General features: G+C 29.6%; 1 protein-coding gene and 1 non-coding gene across 2 annotated transcripts; one reads left to right on the forward strand and one right to left on the reverse strand.

The window, feature by feature from the left end:
- Positions 1 to 465: 465 nt before the first annotated feature.
- LOC113388637 lies at positions 466 to 572 on the reverse strand. Its single transcript, XR_003368188.1, has one exon. It is a non-coding gene; the product is annotated as a U6 spliceosomal RNA (small nuclear RNA).
- A 6,614-nt stretch (positions 573 to 7,186) lies between these two features.
- Positions 7,187 to 12,641, forward strand: LOC113388379. Its single transcript, XM_026625765.1, has 5 exons — positions 7,187 to 7,235; positions 9,851 to 10,014; positions 10,244 to 10,515; positions 10,622 to 10,737; positions 12,428 to 12,641. The coding sequence occupies exons 2-5, from the start codon at positions 9,870 to 9,872 to the stop codon at positions 12,639 to 12,641; spliced, it is 747 nt and encodes a 248-aa protein (XP_026481550.1). The 5' UTR covers positions 7,187 to 7,235; positions 9,851 to 9,869.
- Positions 12,642 to 20,795: the final 8,154 nt, after the last annotated feature.

Consider the following 20,795-nt stretch of genomic DNA (forward strand, 5'->3'; position numbering starts at 1 on the left):
AAATAATAATAATTGCGAATAATAACGACTATCATATGTTATTAGATCATAGATGTCACAGAGAAAGAAAAAAGTGGAGAAAATTATATGCAGACAATGCATAATTGTGCCTTATTATATGCCTCGTGGGCTGTGTCATTGCATGGCCGTAATAAAGAAGAAAACTCTGCCACAATAGACCATTTTGTGTACAATGAAACGACTTAGGAAAGAATAATTTGAATAAAAATATATGTGTAGTTACGGCTCAATTTTTGACGTGGATAGATAGTTACTCCGGTTGTGCCACATTTTGATCAGCAATAATTTAGGCAGTTAATTCACCAGGAGAAAAGTAAATTTAATCGAAGTTTGAACATACGCCTACGTGAAAATATTGGAACTCTTAGTTCTAAATTTTTAATTCACTTTTATACATTTTTACTGTATATGTGGAAGATCTTTATTTTTGCAAAATTTTCTCGAAAAAATGTGGAACGCTTCACGATTTTGCGTGTCATCCTTGCGCAGGGGCCATGCTAATCTTCTCTGTATCGTTCCAATTTTAGTATATGTTCTGCCGAAGCAAGAACACTACTCGAACAAAGGAATTTGTATTTATACTTAAACGGGCGAACTATATTGCGCAGCGCGAGGTGCATTTAGGCACGCGCGCGCTATCTATCGTGGCAAAAATCCAAATATGTGAGATCTCTTAATTTATAATATGTTCTTAAGTACTTTTTATTCGATATTTTTAATATTTTCCATTTGATTTATTAAATATTCACTATTAAAATATAGTGTATATTTCTATTAAGTATATAGAAATATCAGTATTTACTCTATAGTAGCTGTTATATTCTGGAATATTCTGAATGTCCTAGTATGACTAATTGTAATTAAAAGTATAACTAGTAGTGTATGAAATCGTGCCTTAAGGCAAATTGCTGGAACTCCCGCATCTTAATAAAATATTCGAGGAATATTAACTGTTTTTAAATAGGTTGTTTGTTTGGTTTGATTGATTTTTTCGAAGGACCAATAATTTGTTGTAAAACAATTGAATTATAATATTAATTACGTATTTATTTTTAATATAACTACAAATTGTATTTGTATTTACTATATTCTCAAAGTTTAATATGTATTGTATTGATCGATTTTATTTTACGATGATTTTTTATTATATTTTGTTTTTATATCGATATATGGCAATGCCTTGATTTTGGCGTGAACATAGGTTATTATGAATGATTACATCTTTCATTATTCAAATATTAAAAGTAGATAAACAAAACCTAATCAATCGGATTTAAAATGAAGAAAAAATATCTAATATTTATAAAAATTAAAATGATTTTTTAAATCATTCAAATAGAATGCTTAGTTTTCTCAAAAGCTGCCATTTTCCGCAAATTTAGCTTCGTATCTTCGAAACAATTGGACCTGCCTTTGTCCAAATCAAATCACCACTTTTTCCCATCATTACAAATTGAATGTTTTTTTGGATCATCAAATCGGATGCTCCGTTCTCTCATAACCTCGATTTCTATCGTCTCTTCGAAACGGCTGGACCTGCCTTTGACAAAAACTAATAATCATATCTCCCTTTCAATAGAAATCGAATGTTTTTCGAATCATTCTAATCGGTTCATTCGTGCGCGCGAAATCATGGACATAATTGTATCCATACATACATACACACACACACATATCCATTTTTTCTGAGGTATGCCAAAACCTTCAAAACGTCGAGAAATGCAAAAATTTTCAATTTCGATTTTTGGACGATTACAATAACTTACCCTACGGGAAGTTAAAAATAATTTTTGGTACGGGAAGTCCCAGCAATTTGCCTCAAGGCACGAAGCCATACACCTCTAGTTTATCTTCTAATGTCAGTTTATACTATTTTGTTATATTACATTTTGCAAAAAATCTCGTTCCAAATAAGACGCTCTTATACAGTATTCCTTGATCCTTCTATATGGAACATTTAAATTTCATTCACAACAATAATAATAATAGTGTTATTCGATTCCTCTCATTTTTGTGTTCTTGGAACCTTGGAGACACCTGCTTGCTTCGTTCGAGTTTGAATTTTAGTTTGAGCGCAAAGAGCAGTTGGTTTTGGCTTGGCTCGGCTTGTCTTTGCCCATCTTTGCCTTAAGTTAGTTTGTCGAAGCGATCGTCGCAGGCAAACACACGGCGCGGACAACGGGAAGACCGGCGCGGCGTCTGCTAATGGGGACACTGGTGAAAGAATTACTCACAGAGATGGTAATAGTTGAAAAATATTTATTCAAGTTTTTAGGTGAAGAGGGCGATGTATTTTTATGATTTTATTAATTTCAGAGAATTTTTAAACTAGTGGGGTATGGCATTGTGCCTTAAGGCAAATTGCTAGAACTTTCTGTACCTAAATTAAATATTCAAGAAAAAAAATCAATAAATATTGATCACTGATTAATAACAATTGTTTTAAATAGATAATTATAAATACTATATATTTTATCGTTCATATATTATACAGCAACGATCTTATCGCTCAAAACACTTAGAAATGTTTACATTAACAAGAGATGCCGAACAAATCCATCTGAGGATATTTTTCTCACGATTAGAATAACGCATATGAAATGTATACATTTTTAAACTAAATTATAGATTTAAAATTTATATATGAAGAATAAAACGTTGTATATTTCTGAAAATTTTGAAAAAAAAATGTTCTGAAAATTTTACAATTTGTTTGAACTGTGAACTTTATAAATTAAAAATCTTGGTACGTAACCCAACAAAATTGTGAAAAAAATAAAAATTAATATTTAAAAACTTTATCAAGTATCTAATAATTTATATGCATATATCTAATGATCATTTTAGACCGCCAAATATCATTTATTTTTACATTTTTCTCTGTATCTCCGAAACTAGACTCTCCCAAAAATGTATTCAGTTTTTCATTTCGACAATACAAGTAAGATGTTTTTTGAATCTTTTAAATCAGATGCGTCGTTCGGATTCTTTCAACAACTTAAGGATAAGAAAAGAATACTAAATAATAGATAGAACATATATTTGCATAGTACATACTAATTATTGTTCGGTTAGTTTCACAATTCCTGAATATCATATCTAGAGATTTATGTGCATTCGCAAACATTTAAGAAGTATGATCGGTAAAAGTTAGGCTAATGTTTAAATGAACTAGTAAATAAAATGTTTTGCTTCAGATATATCAAGCGTAATCAAAATATATCCAAACAATTTATTTTTCTATAAGGTATAAATTTATAACAAACTCACCAGAATTCCTATGAGTCATGTTGTGACTGCGCCAGTAAACTTCACAATTGTGTCAATTTTAACTTAAGATCACCTGCAACATATAAGAAATTCGTAAGTATAAGGACAATTAATTTACTGTTTGTTATTAACTTCATATATACCATTAATAAAAATGTTAAATAATAGAGAGACAAAAATGGGTATTTGAGATAATAATGGAAAAACTGTTCAAAAATATTAATTGCTTCCTATTTTTACAAGTATAATATATTTGAATAAAATACCGAAAACTTAATAGAAATTATGAAGCAAAATTCGTACAAAGCAAAAAAAAAACATTTGAAGAATTATATGATGGTTAGTAAAAAAATTATTAGTTTAAAACCGTAAAATGAATGATATAGTTGAAGTAAAAAACTAATACGAGGATAATTAATTATAATCAAATTATTTATCTTCATAAAGTTAAAACCATTCAATTTCAATATTTTAAAGACTACTACTTCAATATATAAGTTGTGAGTGATTTAAAAAAACTAGAAAAAATACAAATATGTAATGAATGTTTTTAGAAATCAATATACAATTATGAAAAGGAGTCAGACAATCTAGAAAATAAATTAACTAGGTTTCTTTTTTTAAAAAAATTATAAAAATATAGTAAAACAATTTCAAACATTGACGTTGCTAGAAATAAATTATCTCAGATCTCTATCATTTTTTGCGTACAGCTCATCATAGTGTAATGGTTAAGAATGCGGGCTAGGACAAACTAATCCCGGGAACGATCATAATTTTGACCAGCTGGATATCAAGCAGAATGATATAAAATTTCCATTCGAACTTATATATGTCAAATATAACCTCAAGTAAAAATTGCTTTTAATGAGCATTGGTGTAATACATATACGTCAACATTGTTATACATACATATATAATATATATATAGTCTAGACATAAAAAGGAAGTGTTCGACCGCTGAGTTGACCTGCGAAAGAATAGATATGCAGAAAAAAAATTGAAGGTTACTTATATACATAAGTGTATTTAATTTACTCTTTTTATTTGACATCAGCTCTCCTACTAAACACCGTTCGCTCATTCGTTTCGTAAGCGGTAAACACGAATAAATTCTACCTACCTTTACTACCTACGATGCCTACTAGGTATGTCCATTTTTTCGATCAAACGGAAAAGGAAAATCGATAATAATAGAATAACATTTATATAATTAATACAAAAGATAATAATTTTATTAAGTAAAATTCAATAATTATATTTGTATAGATTCGAGAACGAAATGCATCTCATTATTCTGAAATAGGAATAAATACGAGAAGATTATACCTATGCTAGAATGTAACAAGTGTGGTATAGAATCGTGCCTTAAGGCAACTTACTGGAACTTTTCGTACAGTAATTTAAAATTTTTAAAAGCTCAGAGAAAAAATATTATACTTTTGAAAATTTAGATTTTTTTTTGAACATTTCGAAAACATTAGAAAAATTTGAATATAGAAAAAATTTCCATTTTTGAAAATGCTGATATTTTTAGAAAACTTGGAGATTTTCTGAAAACTAAATTTTTTTTTTGAAGATCTTGAAATTTCTTTGAGGTTTATATACTCATTCATATCGCTGATTCAAATTACAAAATATCTCAATTTCGACCGCCAAATGGCATTTTTTTAAACTCTTTTTGTGGATCGTTGGAACTGCTTTTGCAAAAATGTATTCAATTCTTTATTACGACAATACCAGTAGAATGCTTTCTAAATCATTTAAATCGGATGCTCCGTACTCTCAAAAATTTAATTTCTATTTTTTGTACTCTTTGCTCCGTATCTCCGAAACAGCTGGACTAACTTGTGCCAAAAACTAATCCGCACATCTCCCTGTCAGTAGAAATCGAGTCATTCAAATCGGTTTATCCGTACAACAAAAAATTGTATCCATATATACATAAACACACACACATCCATTTTTTTGAGGTATGCCAAAATGTCTAGAAACCTTCAAAACGTGAAAAAATGTGAAAATTTTTAATTTCGATTTTTGGACGATTACAATAACCTATCCTACGGTAAGTTAATTCCATAGATCTTTCTGTTTTTGTATATTGATAGAAAAATATTATAAAGATAATATATAATTGAGATATATATAGTAGACAATGACGACATACGAAAATGTTGATATGGTCATATTATACATACAATAATATTTAAATTATATTTATACAGTGTACAAAGATTTTTTATGATATAGCATATCAGACCAAAAAAATAAATCGAAATAAAAAAATATAATATAATATATTGCAATAATTTGTTAAAACGATTTGTCACCTCTATCCAAAAATCGTATAACAATTTAGAAAAATCCTACAAAATCGATTTTGTCCATCTGAGTCGATGTTCTGGACACTTTTAGTGAAAAATCGTATAATAATTTAGAAAAATCCAACAAAATCGATTTTGTCCATCTATGTCGACAATGTTCTGGACACCTTTAGTAACCACCATTCGAAATAAGCAGGCGACGTAAGGCAAGGCAACGTCAACGTAAAACGCAAGGCAACAGGCAAGGCGACCTCCGAAGAGCGTCATAACAGTAGTCCTTCTAGTGGAGGGGCGATCTGTTAGCGGTAAGACAAAATACAACGAAAGACTCAAGACTAAGCCAACTATAACTGCCAACTGCCGACTGCCATCCGTTCGTCCAAATGCGATTGCATTTACCGCCTCTTACCGTCCCGTCCCGTCAGGCGTCAGTCGCCGCTGGATTGCGGACGGTAACGGTCGACGGGCGGGAAGAGATTTTAAAAAAAATATTTTTAGAAAGTATTTTTATTGAGTCATTAAGTAGAAAGACAAGTGTTTCAGTGTTGGATTTAACAGTTGGTAAGTTGGCTTGTAGGAGGGTAATAATATGCATATTTATATGCAACTTTATACAATGTTAAATATATATTTTTTACAATGATAAATAGACTATTACACTTTTAAATAAATTTAATAAAAATATCAATTATAAATAGTTTTCAATTTTTTCTATTTGAGACACATTTTAAGAAATTATTACGTACTAATTTTCTGAATTTATATGCGATCTTTATAACATCATTATTAACTTCTAGTAGGGTGAGTTATAGTAATCGCAAAAAAATCGAAAATGAAAATTTTTATGTATCTTTACGTTTCAAAGGTTTCTGAACATTTTGGCATACCTTAGAAAAAATGGATGTATGTGTGTGTGTGTGTGTATGTGCGTGCGGATACAAATTTTCGTCGGCGATTTCGGGCGTACGGATCAACCGATTTGAATGGTTCAAAAAACATTCCATTCCAATTGATAGGGAGATGTGCTGATTATTTTTTGGCAAAGGCAGCGTCAGCCGTTACGGAGATACAGAGCAAAGAGTTCCGAAAATAGAAATAGAGATTTTACTAATTATTTGAAAATGCTATAAGAAAACTACTGAATATTTTCTCAAATTAATTTTTTATATGATTTACTTAAGAATCATTCTGGTTAATAATGAAAAATAATTTCATTCGATGGCTGCCTCGGTAAAAAAGTAAGACCAATCTTTTTCAATCTTTTCTATTTGTAGCATATCCGTTAGTAATTTTCGTGCTCATTTTTCGAACTGAAATTTTAATTTTTGGAATATTATTATTAAAAATTAAATTTGGCTAGTAAATGTATGAGTATTGGTACAAACCAAGTATTTGGGTCAACGTTTTCCTATTTTAGAAAAATGCGCTATAAAATACATATTTTTGTGTAAAAAACGTCAAAAAACAAATTTATACTGTAGGCGTCAGTCGCCGCTAGGTTGCGGACGGTAACGGTCGACGGGCGGGAAGAGATTTTAAAATATTTTTTTAGAAAGTATTTTTGTTGAGTACAGTCATTAAGTAAAAAGACTAGTGTTTCAGTGTTGGATTTAACAGTTGGTAAGTTGACATGTAGGAGGGTAATGATAAACTGTTGCTTAGTTTGCATATTTTTATGCAACTTTAGAAATATTCAGTCTGTTTTTTTAAACAAATATCAACGTTTTTAGAGAACTGAAAATAATCTTGTAGTAATTTTCCTGCTCGTTTAATGAATTTAATGTAATATTTTTAATATTGATAGAAATTGTACTGATCAATGTTTTCCAACTTTAGAAAAATGCGCTATTAAATACACATTTTATCATTTAAAAAACTAATATAAATCTGTTCTATTCAGTACATCGTTTAGCAATTTTCGTGCTCATTTTACGAACTTTTGCTTTTTTTAACTTCCCGTAGGGCAAGTTATAGTAATCGCAAAAAAATCTAAAATGAAAATTTTTTATATATCTTTACGTTTCAGAGGTTTCTGAATATTTTGGCATACCTTAGAAAAAATGAATGTATGTGTGTATGTGTGTGTGTATGTGTGTGTATGTGTGTGTGTATGTGTGTGCGGATACAAATTTTCGTCGACGATTTCGGGAACACGGATAAACCGATTTGAATAATGCAAAACACATTCGATTCGTATTGATAAGGAGACGTGCTGATTAGTTTTTGGAGAAGGCAGGGTCAGCCGTTACGGAGATATGGGGCAAAAAGTGCCAAAAACGGTACCTCAGTTTTTAAGAGAACGGAGCGTCCGATTTTAATAATTCAAAATATTTGATCAAATTTTCATGAAGGCAGGTCTAGCGGTTTCGGAGATCTAATGAAAAGAGTAAAAAAAAAATGCCATTCGGCGGTTAAAAATGATCATTAGACATATGCACATCAAATTATCAGATATTTTATAGAGATTTTAACAATAAGTATAACTTTTGTTTACATTCCTATGGGTTCCGTACCAATGTTTACCCGTTAGACAGCGACGCGGCGCTTACGCGCTTTATATTTTGTCTCTATGCATTTAAAGCAGTACGATTGCTTTGAAAAAAAGTTCAGATCTTCCAACATATGTCAAAATAAAGAAAACATTTTTTTTTCAAAAAAAAAGATTTAAAAAAAAAAAAAATTTTATTTTTTTTTCAAAAAAAAGTAATTTATTGTCCAATTTATAGTTTCTCAAAAATCTTATTTTTTCGAAGTAATTTTTTTTCAAAAATGTTAATCGTTTTTAAAAAAATAATAATTTTTGGTACGGGAAGTTCCAGCAATTTGCCTTAAGGCACGATGCCTTAATTGCCTTAAGACAGAATTCCACTTACAGCTAGTTGAAAATTAAAATTAGCTGGTAATATCGTATGGTAGTAATCATATGGAAAGTTAAGCATTGTTTTAAATCTAATGTCAATGGTTCTCAGTATTTTCTATTTGTAGCATAATTTTGGTGCTATTTTTCGAATTCTCATATAATTTTTGTACTATTATTATTGAAAATTAAAATTGACTAGTAAATATATAAGCATTAGTACAAATCAGGTGTTTGGATCAACGTTTTCGCATTTTAGAAAAATACGCTATAAAATACATATTTCTGTAAAAAAATACGTCAAAAAAGATCAATGGTTTTCAATCTTACTAGAACTTTTTGAATAGGAATTTAAGATTTTTAAAAGTTAAAAAAAAGCCTTTTTAATGTTTTCTTTATGTTTATCGACTTGAAAATTCTTTTTTTTTACATTTTGAAAAGAAATGTTCATTTTGAAAATTTCAATTTAAAAAAAAAAACATTTTTTAAAAAGAATTTTTTTGATATTTTTGTTTGTTTTTCAAATAGACTTTTTTGAAAATTTTGAAATATTTTGAAAATTTTGAAACCCATTCAAGTCGGTGTATCCATAGTATCAGAAATGTTTAGGGAATTTGGTCGACTTATATAAGTGAACTTTGAACATTATAAATTTCGGTACGGAACCCAAAAAATAAAACAAAATTTGTACTTATTTTTAAAATCTTTATAAAATATCTGAAAAGTTGATGTGCATATGTCTATTAATTATTTTCGATCGCCAAATGACATTTTTGTAAACTTTTTTCCTAGATCTCCGAAATTGCTGGACCTGCCATCCAGAAACTTAATATTTTTTTTAAACATAAGTAAAATGTTTTTTGAATCAGCAAATCGGACGCTCCTTTCTATCAAAAACTGAATTGCCTTTTATTGCACATTTTTGGCCCGGATCTACGACACGGGCGGACCTGCCTTCGCTAAAAATTAACCAGCATGTCTCCACGTCAATAAGAATCGAATGTTGTTTGAAGCATTCAAATCGGTTGATCTGTGCTCTTAAAGTCGTCAACAAAAAATTGTTTACGAACAACATATATATACACACATTTTTTCTAAGGAATACCAAAATGTTCAGAAACCCTTGAAATGCTAAGAAATATAAAAAAGTTCATTCTTGCATTTCATACTATAAATTTTCATACGGGAAGTTAAAAAATACAATTTATTTGTATTTATTGTTAGATCATAAATTTTTAAAGAAATTCATGTGTTTTTACAAAATATAGAAGGGTATAATAGGTAAATTAGAAAAATAATGGAATATATAATTAAGCAATGACATATTTTCATTTTTATACTAGACACATATTCACCCATATTTTTTATTATTTTTCAGATTCAAAAATCGCCTTCTAATGATAATGGCAGATTTTACCGCCTTGCTGATCGCCAAAGTGCGATCCAACGAACTTTTGTACGACATGGAACATCCTCAGTACAAAAATGCAAAACTTAAAGAAGCCATCTACGAGGACATTGGAAAGCAACTTAACACCACTGGTGAGTCAGCAATTTTTAAAAAAGATATTTGTTAAAAAAATGAGAGAATGGAAAAGACTCAAGTGTATGTCAATCACACCGTCGAAGATATTGACAGGTTGTGAAAATATTCGGACGTGACTTGCAATGATTCGGAGGAAGAATTTGTGCAACTATATGAGACAACTTTTTGTTTATGATTTTGTACTAATAAATTTTATCACATCATATGTCTACTACTATTGCCCAGGTGAAGACATCAAGAAAAAATGGAAAAACCTGCGCGACACTTACACGAAACATCTGCGAAGTCAAGCTGGCCATCTGGCAGCAAAGAACTACAAGAACTGGCCCTGGGCCAAACACATGGACTTCGTTAAGCCTTTCCAGAGCAGTGTCAATAATGCTGCAAATAACGCCCAAAAAGAAAAAGATGCCAAAACTATGAAATGCGAATCTATGGAATCTGCTGAAGAACATGCCGCCACTTTTGATGAATTGCAGTTACCAGAATTTGATGAGGTAGGGTAAAGGACAATTGTAATTGGATATATTTTGCGTATATTTCATACTGCTTATTTTTGTGCTAATAATTTTGTGGTAATAAACTAGTTTTTTTTATTTTCAGGAACAGTTACCTTGCTATCTTCCCAATGAGCAACCTGTAGAAGTGGAACTTCACGAAGCCAAAACTCCTTGTGGAAGTGACATACCGAATTATTTTAAAAGAAATGCAACCCACAGGTAATAGAAATTAATCAAATTTATAAATATTGAAATTGATAAATCCCAAAAAAGTTAAAAAATCCTTCCAAAATGCATACTGTAATCGTTTATAACTAGACTTTGTAAATAAGACATTTAATTCAAAATTTTGTTAGAAAACTTGTCAATATCAAAAATTCGTTTTATTATAGACACTTTAAATAATGATATAATTAAATTAAAAGACTGTAGTAGCGTCCTGAAGAGCTCTTCGAAAATGTTAAATTTCCGAAAGTCAAGTCACCCAAAATGCACACTTACATATAAGACATCCAAAGATAAAATCTTCCGTAATTCAAAATTTTGTCAGAAAACTTGTCAAAATTAAGCATGTATCTTTTAATAGACACTTTGAATATTGTTATATCTGAATTACAAGATTGTAGTACAAGCGGTACGTCCTGTAGAGCTCTTTGCAATTGATCGATTATTGTTTATTAGCACACATTACATATAAGACGTTTATAGACGAAATCTTTTTCAATGCAATATTTTGTAAAAAACTCTTCAAAATTAAAAATGTATCTCATTATAGATACTTTGAATTTTGATATATCTGAATTTCAAGGTTGTAGTACAAGCGGTGCGTCCTGTAGAGCTCTTTGAAAATGTTAAATTTCTGAGAGTCATTTCACCTAAAGAACACACTTTACATCTACTTAAGACATCTATAGATAAAATCTTTTTTAATTCAAAATTTTGTTATAAAATTTGTCGAAATTAAAAATGTATCTCAAAATACACACTTTGAATTTTGATATATCTGAATTACAAGGTTGTAGTACAAGCGGTGCGTCCTGTGGAGCTCTTTGAAAATGTTAATCTTCCTAAAGTCACACAAAAAAGACACTTTACATATAAGACATCTATAGGTAAAATCTTTGTTAGTTCAAAATTTTGTTAGAAAACTTGTCGATATTAAAATTTTATCTCATAATAGACACTTTGAATTTTGATATATCTGAATTTCAAGTTTGTAGTACAAACGGTGTGCCCTGTAGAGCTCTTTGAAATTGTTAAATTTTCGAGAGTCATTTCACCCATAAACCACACTTCATATATAAGACATCTTTATATAAAATCTTTTTTAATTCAAAATTTTGTTAGAAAACTCGTCGAAATTAAAAATGCATCTGATAATAGACACTTTGAATAATGTTATATCTGAATTTCAAATTTGTAGTATATGCAGTGCGTTCTGTAGAGCTTTTTGAAAATGCTAAATTTCCGAGGTAATTTCACCCATAAACCACTCTTTACATTTAAGACATCTATAGATAAAATCTATTTTATTTCAAAATTTTGTTAGTAAACTTGTCGAAATTAAAATATTATCTCATAATAGACATTTTGAATTTTGATATATCTGAATTGCAAGATTGTAGTACAAGCGGTGCGTCCTGTAGAGCTCTTTGAAAATGCTAAATTTTCGAGAGTCATTGCACCCGCAAACCACACTGTGAATATAAGACATCTATAGATAAAATCTTTTTATATTTCAAAATTTTGTTAGAAAACTTGTCAAAATTAAAAATGTATCTCATAATAGACACTTCGAATTTTGATATATATAAATTTCAAGATTGTAGTACAAACGGTGCGTCCTGTAGAGCTCCTTGAAACCACTAATCTTCTAATAAATTATCCATTATTATTTTTTATTCCCTAGGTGTATAGAAAATTTAGATGGCACCGAACACATTTTTCTCGGTTATGCAAAATTGTTGAAAAATTTTTCGGCCAGAAGACAAGCTACTGTGAAGATGAAAATCGCAAAATTGATGTTAGATGAAGAATTAGCTCATTTAGATGAACTTGCAGCATCTTCAGATAGATTTAAAGATGACATTTATCAAATGAAAATTAATCATAATAATAGCTGATGGGAAAATGATACAGAACGAAATCTGATGAAATTAAAAAACAAAATTTTATTTGGTTCAGTAAAAAATCGACTTAATTTTTTTTCTGTAATTTTAACAATTTTATTTATAAATAAATTGTTCGAAGTAAACACTAGGTTTTACACAATAATTTTATTTTTACTTTTTTATGAAATGTCCTCAAAATATTGTTTTAATAAGCATTATTAAAATAGTAGCATTATTATGAATTTAAAATCGAAATATGTATATATCCTAAAATAATTAATCAATATTTTTGAAAATTATTAGAAGACTTACAATTTTTTATTACAACATTCCTGAATATTAAATATTTATTTTAATGTTCACAAATATTTTTATACAATTATGAAATTAGTATATAAGTTTGTAATGTAAGTTACCAAATTAATTTTGTAAATAAATTTTATATTTTATAATATAAAAAGTGTTTAATTTTTTGATGTCCCTAAAATATATTTATTTTTCAGAAAATTCGATTTTGCACTTTTTATCTCAATGTTAAAATTTATTCTGAATAGTTTGAAACCGAAATTGGAAAAAATATTTGAAACATTTTTTTAAAGTAAAACTAAAATGCAACGGAAATAACGTTATCCCACAAATACTGATTCGTCATTGGCCATCAATGTGTGATGTGATTGGTCAAAAACCTTTTGTTATTTTTTGTTGAAGTTTTCTCATAAACGGCTGAACCGATCGCCTAAATCGTTTTTTTAGAATGAGCAGAAAAGTGCAGAATTTTACATACACGTTTTAGCAAAAAACCCTGAACCAATATTTTAAAGTCAAAAACTGTGAGGAAGATACTAATTAATAGTACATTGACAATTCCCTACTACAATTAGAAGAAGTTGTTTCCAAACAAATTAATGAGAAAATGGATTTTTTTACATCAATTGGCTAGTGTAAAATTTGCATTCAAACTGCCGCAAAAATTACTTTGGAGAAGAAAAGTGCTCCAGTAACCATTTTAAATAGTAATATCTACAAATTTATATTGTCGACTGTTTTATATAAGAATAACATATTTTCAAGAAAAATATCTGGATTAAAAAAGTTGTAAAATGTTTGTAAATACTTAATTCTTTAATCTTAAAATTTGTTATAATAACAGATATGAAATATTTTACATGGTACAACTTCTATTATTAAAAGACATGACACATAATATTTTATTATAAAACTTTTATGTGGCTTTATATTTGTCCAAATCAATTTCATTAAAAAGGCACAAATAATTTTTATTAATTTATACCATATTATTACATACATTGTTCATAAACGCTGATGTGAAATTTTATATAAATTATATTGTAAAATATAATTATATTGTAATAATTTATATTGTAAAATATAATTATAATTGTAAAATATTTTTTTATTTAACCAATAATTAATTAGATTATTTGACTGAGCAAGAAACACATTTTTCTCATGTTATCTTAAAAAATATATAATTTTCACACTAAATGTAAAACCTATTTTTTTATAATAAGCTCAGTAAAATTACAAATTATTATCCAAGAACCTCCAAACAAAAATCCGCATAGAATGTGTAAAAAAGACACATTTATGGTCAACTGCAAACTGCACAAAACAAGGCACTGAGACTAGCACTTGACCAATATAATATAAATAATATTACAAATGTGTCAAAAAAGTCGAACTTACAGAGAATACAGACTATACAGAACAAAGCACTAAGACTGGCACTTGACCGATTTACAAGAGAAATAAAACCATTATGTCATTAGGGCAGCAAAATTACAATTTAATATCGAAGAACCTCCAAACAAAAAACCCCATAGAATATGTCAAAAAAGATAAACTTACGGAGACTACAGACTATACAGAACAAGGCACTGAAACTAGCACTTCAATTTACAAGAGAAATAAACCAATTTTCCTCATAAGGACAGTAAATTTACAAATTATTATCCAAGGTTCTCCAAACAAAAAACCTATAGAATGTGTCCAAAAAGGCGAACTTACGGAGGCTACAGACTACACAGAACAAAGTATTGAGACAAGCACTTGACCAATTTACAAGAGAAATAAACCCTTTATTATCCAAGATCCTCCAAACAAAAATCCACATAGAATGTATCAAAAAAGGCGAACTTACGGAGACTACAGACTATACAGAACAAGGTACTAAGACTAGCACTTGACCAATTTAAAAGAGAAAAAAATTTGGTATGTCAAACACGCCATGGAAACCTATATCCTGATTAATCCATATCGAAATTTGAAACACTATTATTAAAAAAAATTTATTGTAATTTATTTTGAGAGAAAATCAAATATTTTCTAATAGAAAATTATTGTTACATAATAGATAGAAATTATTGTTACATAAATATAATATACTGTTTTTCTATGTTAAATATAATTAAAAGCTAAAAAATATGTAATGTAAATGTATAATTTCCAAGAATAGATAACTCATGTACTAATAAACTTTTAAGTAGTTTTTTTTTTCAAAAATCCGCGTAATCAATAGCAATGTTTTACTATACGATTTAAAACAATACATACCTGTTTTAGGACTTACAATATTTACAGAAAAAATCGCTAAATACTTTATTACACTTAATGTTATTTAATCATAATAATAATTCAATATTTCTAAAATTAACAAAATATTCCCCTCCTTTCCTTCCAGCTCTCCCACTATGTAACCACCTCATCTAATTGCAACCAAGGCCGTTTACTTTAATTCGCATTGCTAAATATATCTATAAAAGTAATTCTTACAATTAGTAATAGGGAATTGGTTCTTTTTATCGAAACGTTCAATTTTGAATTCTGTCCCTGACTATTTAAACGTTTTAAATTGTATGCAATTTGCCGTGAAATCGGTACGATAAATTCTATTCAAGGTTTGATGGAAATAGAAGAAAAAATTGGATGAAGAGAAATGAAATTGAACGAGGTAATTTAACACTTTTTTGCTACATTTTTTTTTGTATTAATTCAACACTTTAACACAAATTTTGAAGGATTTTAACCATTTTTAACATTGTAACAAAAATATTTACTAACAAATAGTTAAATTATACAATTGCAAAGCTGGTTACTACTCCAGTCAATGGAGCGTTTTGAGTCTGAATTTTTTTTTACTGTGCTCCAATCTGCATGAAATTTTGGATTTCTCATTTTATCCTCAAGTTCTATATTTTTGGAGACATTTGCAAAAAACGAAGAAAAACGCCAAATATATATGAACTTTTAGTACCCAGAAACTTGAAGAGTATTAGATTTTTTTCAAAACTTTAAGAGACATGTTATTCTTATAATTAGTTATTCTATCGATATCCGAGGTTATTTTGAAAAAATAAAATTGCACAACTGAGAAGGGGAGTCTAAATTGTTTCCACTTTTGAACTTGAGGGTAAGATGAACCTAATTCCAAAATTTCATGCAAATCGGAGCGCAGTAAAAAAATGAAAAACCATTTTTTCTTCTCTGTTTACTGCACTATACGTTTCTTCGGAAACTTTAGGTACATAACATTACATTTGCTTTAATTGTGTAAAAATTTGTTTTGTTACATATATGTTAATTTATATGAAAATAAAGCTCATAAAATTCTCTACAAATCTACAATAAGCGATTTTTAACTTTTAGAACAAAAACATCCAAAAAATACAGTATGTATATTTCTTTTCAGCAAAACGTCTGGTTTAGGAATTTCTACAATTCAACCACTTTTCATAGGCCTCTAATATTTCACTGTATCTTTTCCTCGTTCGTCTCTGTCCGTCTATGACGGCGTTCAGGCAGGCTTGGAAAGAAAGAAAAAAAAAAGAAACAAAAGAAAACTCGTGCATTTTTTTCCTTCCTGTGTCTGCTGTGTCTCTTGATATAGCTCCGACATCAAATATTGAAATTTTGAACATTAAATATATAGGAACCGAATACTGAATACTTTCTGAGCACACTCTTCTGTGTGCATGTACGTATCTTGTAGAGCAGTGGTGGCCAAAGGTAAAGAAAAATAATTTTTAAGTTACAAAATCACTCGTTACCCATTTTCCTTCAGAACCAATACATTTATTTTGTTTTGATTTTGATTTTGTTTTGGAGGAAAATTTTCCTTTCCTCCTTTTTTGTCACACTATTGTATCACACCTTTTATATTTAAAATAGTTATTATTGTAGTGATAGAACAGATATAAAGAAAGATATACCTGTGGGCAGAAATCCGAACAAAATCGGAAGTGTTATGTACTTACAAAATTGTCATACAAATTCATAATATATAATAATAGGCTTATAGTACGTGGACTGCAAGACGAGCTCAAAATAAGTGTCTAAAAAGATAGAAAGGGGCTATGATGTCACTTAGTAAACAAGCGTTGCCGACGATAGTGGAACACTCTCGATTTAATAAATGTCATATGTCATATTGTCACGTGCTTAACTGTAATGACAAAATTTATATCTGCGCGCACATACATCATTTTTGTCTAATAATAAGGTAGGCCAAAATGTTGTATATCGTGTATGTGTGTGTGCGGATACAAATTTTCGTCACGATTTCGTAAGCACAGATCAACCGATTTGAATAATTCAAACACTCGATTTTTATTGATGGTGAGACCGTTTCGGGTCCAGCCGTTTCGGAGATATGGGACAAAAAAGTGTCATAAATTCAGTTTCTTGGATAACAGAGCGTCCGAATTGAATAAATCAAAAACATTTTATTTGTATTTGTATACCCAAATAAAAGATTAAATTTATGGGAAGGCAATTCTAACGATTTTCGCGATCCAATGAAAAAAGTAATAAAAAATGTCATTTAGCGGTCAAAAAAATCATTAGACTTTATCCATATCAAGTTATTAGATATCTTATAGAAATTTTATTAATGAACAACTATGCAGCACGATTGTTTTAAAAAAAGTTCAAAATTTTCAAAAAAAAATCAAACTATAAAACAAAATAATTTTGTAAATTTTTTTTTGAAAAATTTCAAAATTCTTAAAAATGAAATTTTTTCTAAGTTTTCACAAAAGGCACAATTAAATTTAATTTTACCATTTATTCTTACAAACATTATTCATAAACAATAATGTAAAATTTTATATAAAATATTATAAATGTAAAATATTGCGTAATTTAACAAAAAATTTACGAGACTATTTTTCAGAGCCAAAAAAAGTTTTTTTATGTTATTGAAGAAAAATATATTCTTTACACATAATGTTAAACCAATTTTTTTATCATAAGGCCCGTAAAATTACAAATTTTTATCAAATAACCTCCAAACAAAAACCCACATAGAATGTGTTAAGAAAGTCAAACTTACGGATACTACAGACTATACAGAACAAGGCACTGAGAGTAGCACATCACCAATTTAAACGAGGGATAATTAAAACAAATTAATTCTCGGCACAAGAAGTTCCAGTAATTTGCCTTATGGCACAATGCCTTAATAGTTAAAATTAATAACGTAATAAAAATCTGCATTAATCGAGTAAATTCTGAAAACAAAATAAATTCTGTCTCTCTGGATCCTACAGTTATATGCTACACTTTATCTATTTCTATTACTTAAATTGCAACTTCTGTTCTTTAAAACTTTACCAATTTCCTTAACAAGTCAAAATGCGTAAAAAAGTTTTACTTCATTAATTTCCCGTAAAGTAACTAATAGTAATCGCAAAAAATCGAAAATAAAAGTTTTCATATATCTTTACGTTTCGAAAGTTTCTGAAGTGTAAAGTGTGTGTGTATATATGTGTGTGTGTGCGGATACAAATTTTTGTCGACGGTTTCGAGAGCACCGATCAAACGATTTGAATAATTCAATTTTTTTTTCAAATTGACTAAATGCACAACTCGTGGAATTTTTGTGAAGGCAGGTCCAGCGTCTCTGGAGACCAAATAAAAAAAGTAAAAAATAATGCCATTTGGTGGTTCAAAATTACATTAGACATATGTACATCGTATTATCAGATATTTTATAGAGATTTTAATGATAAGTACAAATTTTGTGTTCATTTAATGCTTACGCGCTTTGATATTTCGATTTCTAATCAGCAATGCCGCGCGATTCCTTAAAAAATGCTTAAAATATTCAGAAAAAATCTAAATATAATGAAAATCAATTTTATCAAAAAAGTCACATTTTTTAAAAAATTTCAAGATTTCTCAAAAATCTAATTTTTTCAAAGTTTTGCAAAGTTTTGTTTAATAATTTAGTTTCTAATGCTGGAAGTTCCAGCATGCCTTAAGGCACGATGTCATGCACCACTAGTTTTATCTATTTCTAAGCATTCATCTAGTATATAACGATCAAAATATGATAATCTGACTATCCCTCATTAATCAAATTTTGGATATCACAACTAATTTAAAAATAACACGACTCTCAATTTTTTGTACCTCGCCTAAACTTTTACTAACCGCGAGCGTGCCAATAACAGTTTTCCTAAAATCTACCAATTATTCTCCTGCTGTCCATTACAACTTTTGTTCTCTAAGATCTCGCGAGGTCAACAAGTCAATGTCAGATATTTTTAATGTCAGATATATTTAAATGTCAGATATTTTTAAATGTCAGATATTTTTAAATGTCAGATATTTTTAATGTCAGATAAAAAAAAACTCAACAAGTCAAGCGCGCATAAAGAAGTTTTACTTCGATTTACAAGATTTTATAAAATTTTTAAAACTTTTTCCTTAACCCTATCTTTGTCCACCACCGAAACCAGTCAGTCTAGCCGCTAGACTCTAGCGTACAAACATATGAGCGAGCTCTCGGCCCGGCTCAGAATTCTCCATCGTCTCGGCTCGGGCTCGGGCTCTGTTTCTCTCGGCTGTTTTGTCCTCGTCCCAGTCTCAGTCCCTTGATATCGAAAACTCAAGTCGAGTTCCCGAAATCCAGAATCCTCTATTTCGAATTCCGAATTCCGAATTCCAGATTCCACGTTCCACGTTCCACCATCCGACAAAACACAAAAGACGTCGACGTCGACGTCGACCGAGACGAGGAGGAAGGAACACATTGAAATTTTTGACATTTCTTAGTTCGCATGCTGTGAAGAAAAAACTTTCGGACGGACAGCGAAAGATTAAATGGTAGATTTTAGGAAAATTGTTATTGACACGTTCGCGGACAGTAATAGTTTCGACGGGGTATAAAAAATCGACAGTCGTGTTATTAACTTCCCGTGTGGTAAGTTGTTGTAATCGTCCAAAAATCGAAAATGTAAATTTTTATATATCTTTACGTTTCCAAAGGTTTCTGAACATTTTGGCATACCTTAGAAAAATGGATGTATGTGTGTGTGTGTGTGTGTGGTGTGTGTGTGTGTATGTGCGGATACAAATTTCGTCGTCGACGATTTTGGAAACACTGATCAACCGATTTGAAAATATTTGAAAAACATTCGATTCGTATTGATAATGAGACGTGCTGATTTGTTTTTGGCAAAGGCAGGTCTAGCCGTTCCGAAGATACGGAGCAAAGTGCCAAGACTTGCTCAGTTTTTAAAAGAACGGAGCGTCCGTCGAAGCGTCGAATTAATAATTCAAAAAACATTTTACTTGTATTGACAAGATTTTTGGGAAGGCAGGTCCAGCGGTTTGGACTCTCAATAAAAATAAGTTAAAAAAATGTCATTTGGCGGTCAAAAATGTTTATTGGACATATGTACATCAAGTTATCAAATATTTTATATAGAGATTTTAATAATGTGTACACATTTTAGGTAAATTTTTTTGGGTTCCGTACCAATATTTTTGATTACGGTACGGGAAGTTCCAGCAATTTGCCTTAAGGCGCGGCGCCATGCACTTTACTAGTTTTTAAATTGGTCGTGACATCCGAAATTTAGAGTGTAGTGAGATTATCATATTTTAATCATTATATACTAGATGAATGCTATAGCATCCACGTCAAGTATTGCACTTCTATTTCACCCAGGATGTTTTGTCCAAGCTAATTTAAGCGAAAAGATAATATAATACAAAAATATGTCAAGAATCAGTTAGTCCTTACCTGGACAGTATAATAATTACAACTAGTGGTGTATGGCATCGTGCCTTAAAGCAAGTTGCTAGAACTTCCCGTACCAGAATTAAAAACTCGAGCCAAAAAAATTAATAATCAATAAA

Source organism: Ctenocephalides felis, unplaced genomic scaffold (assembly GCF_003426905.1).
Source record: "Ctenocephalides felis isolate EL2017-DRISC unplaced genomic scaffold, ASM342690v1 CF-g0.4_SCAFFOLD_03572, whole genome shotgun sequence".
NCBI classification, from domain to species: Eukaryota; Metazoa; Arthropoda; class Insecta; order Siphonaptera; family Pulicidae; genus Ctenocephalides; species Ctenocephalides felis.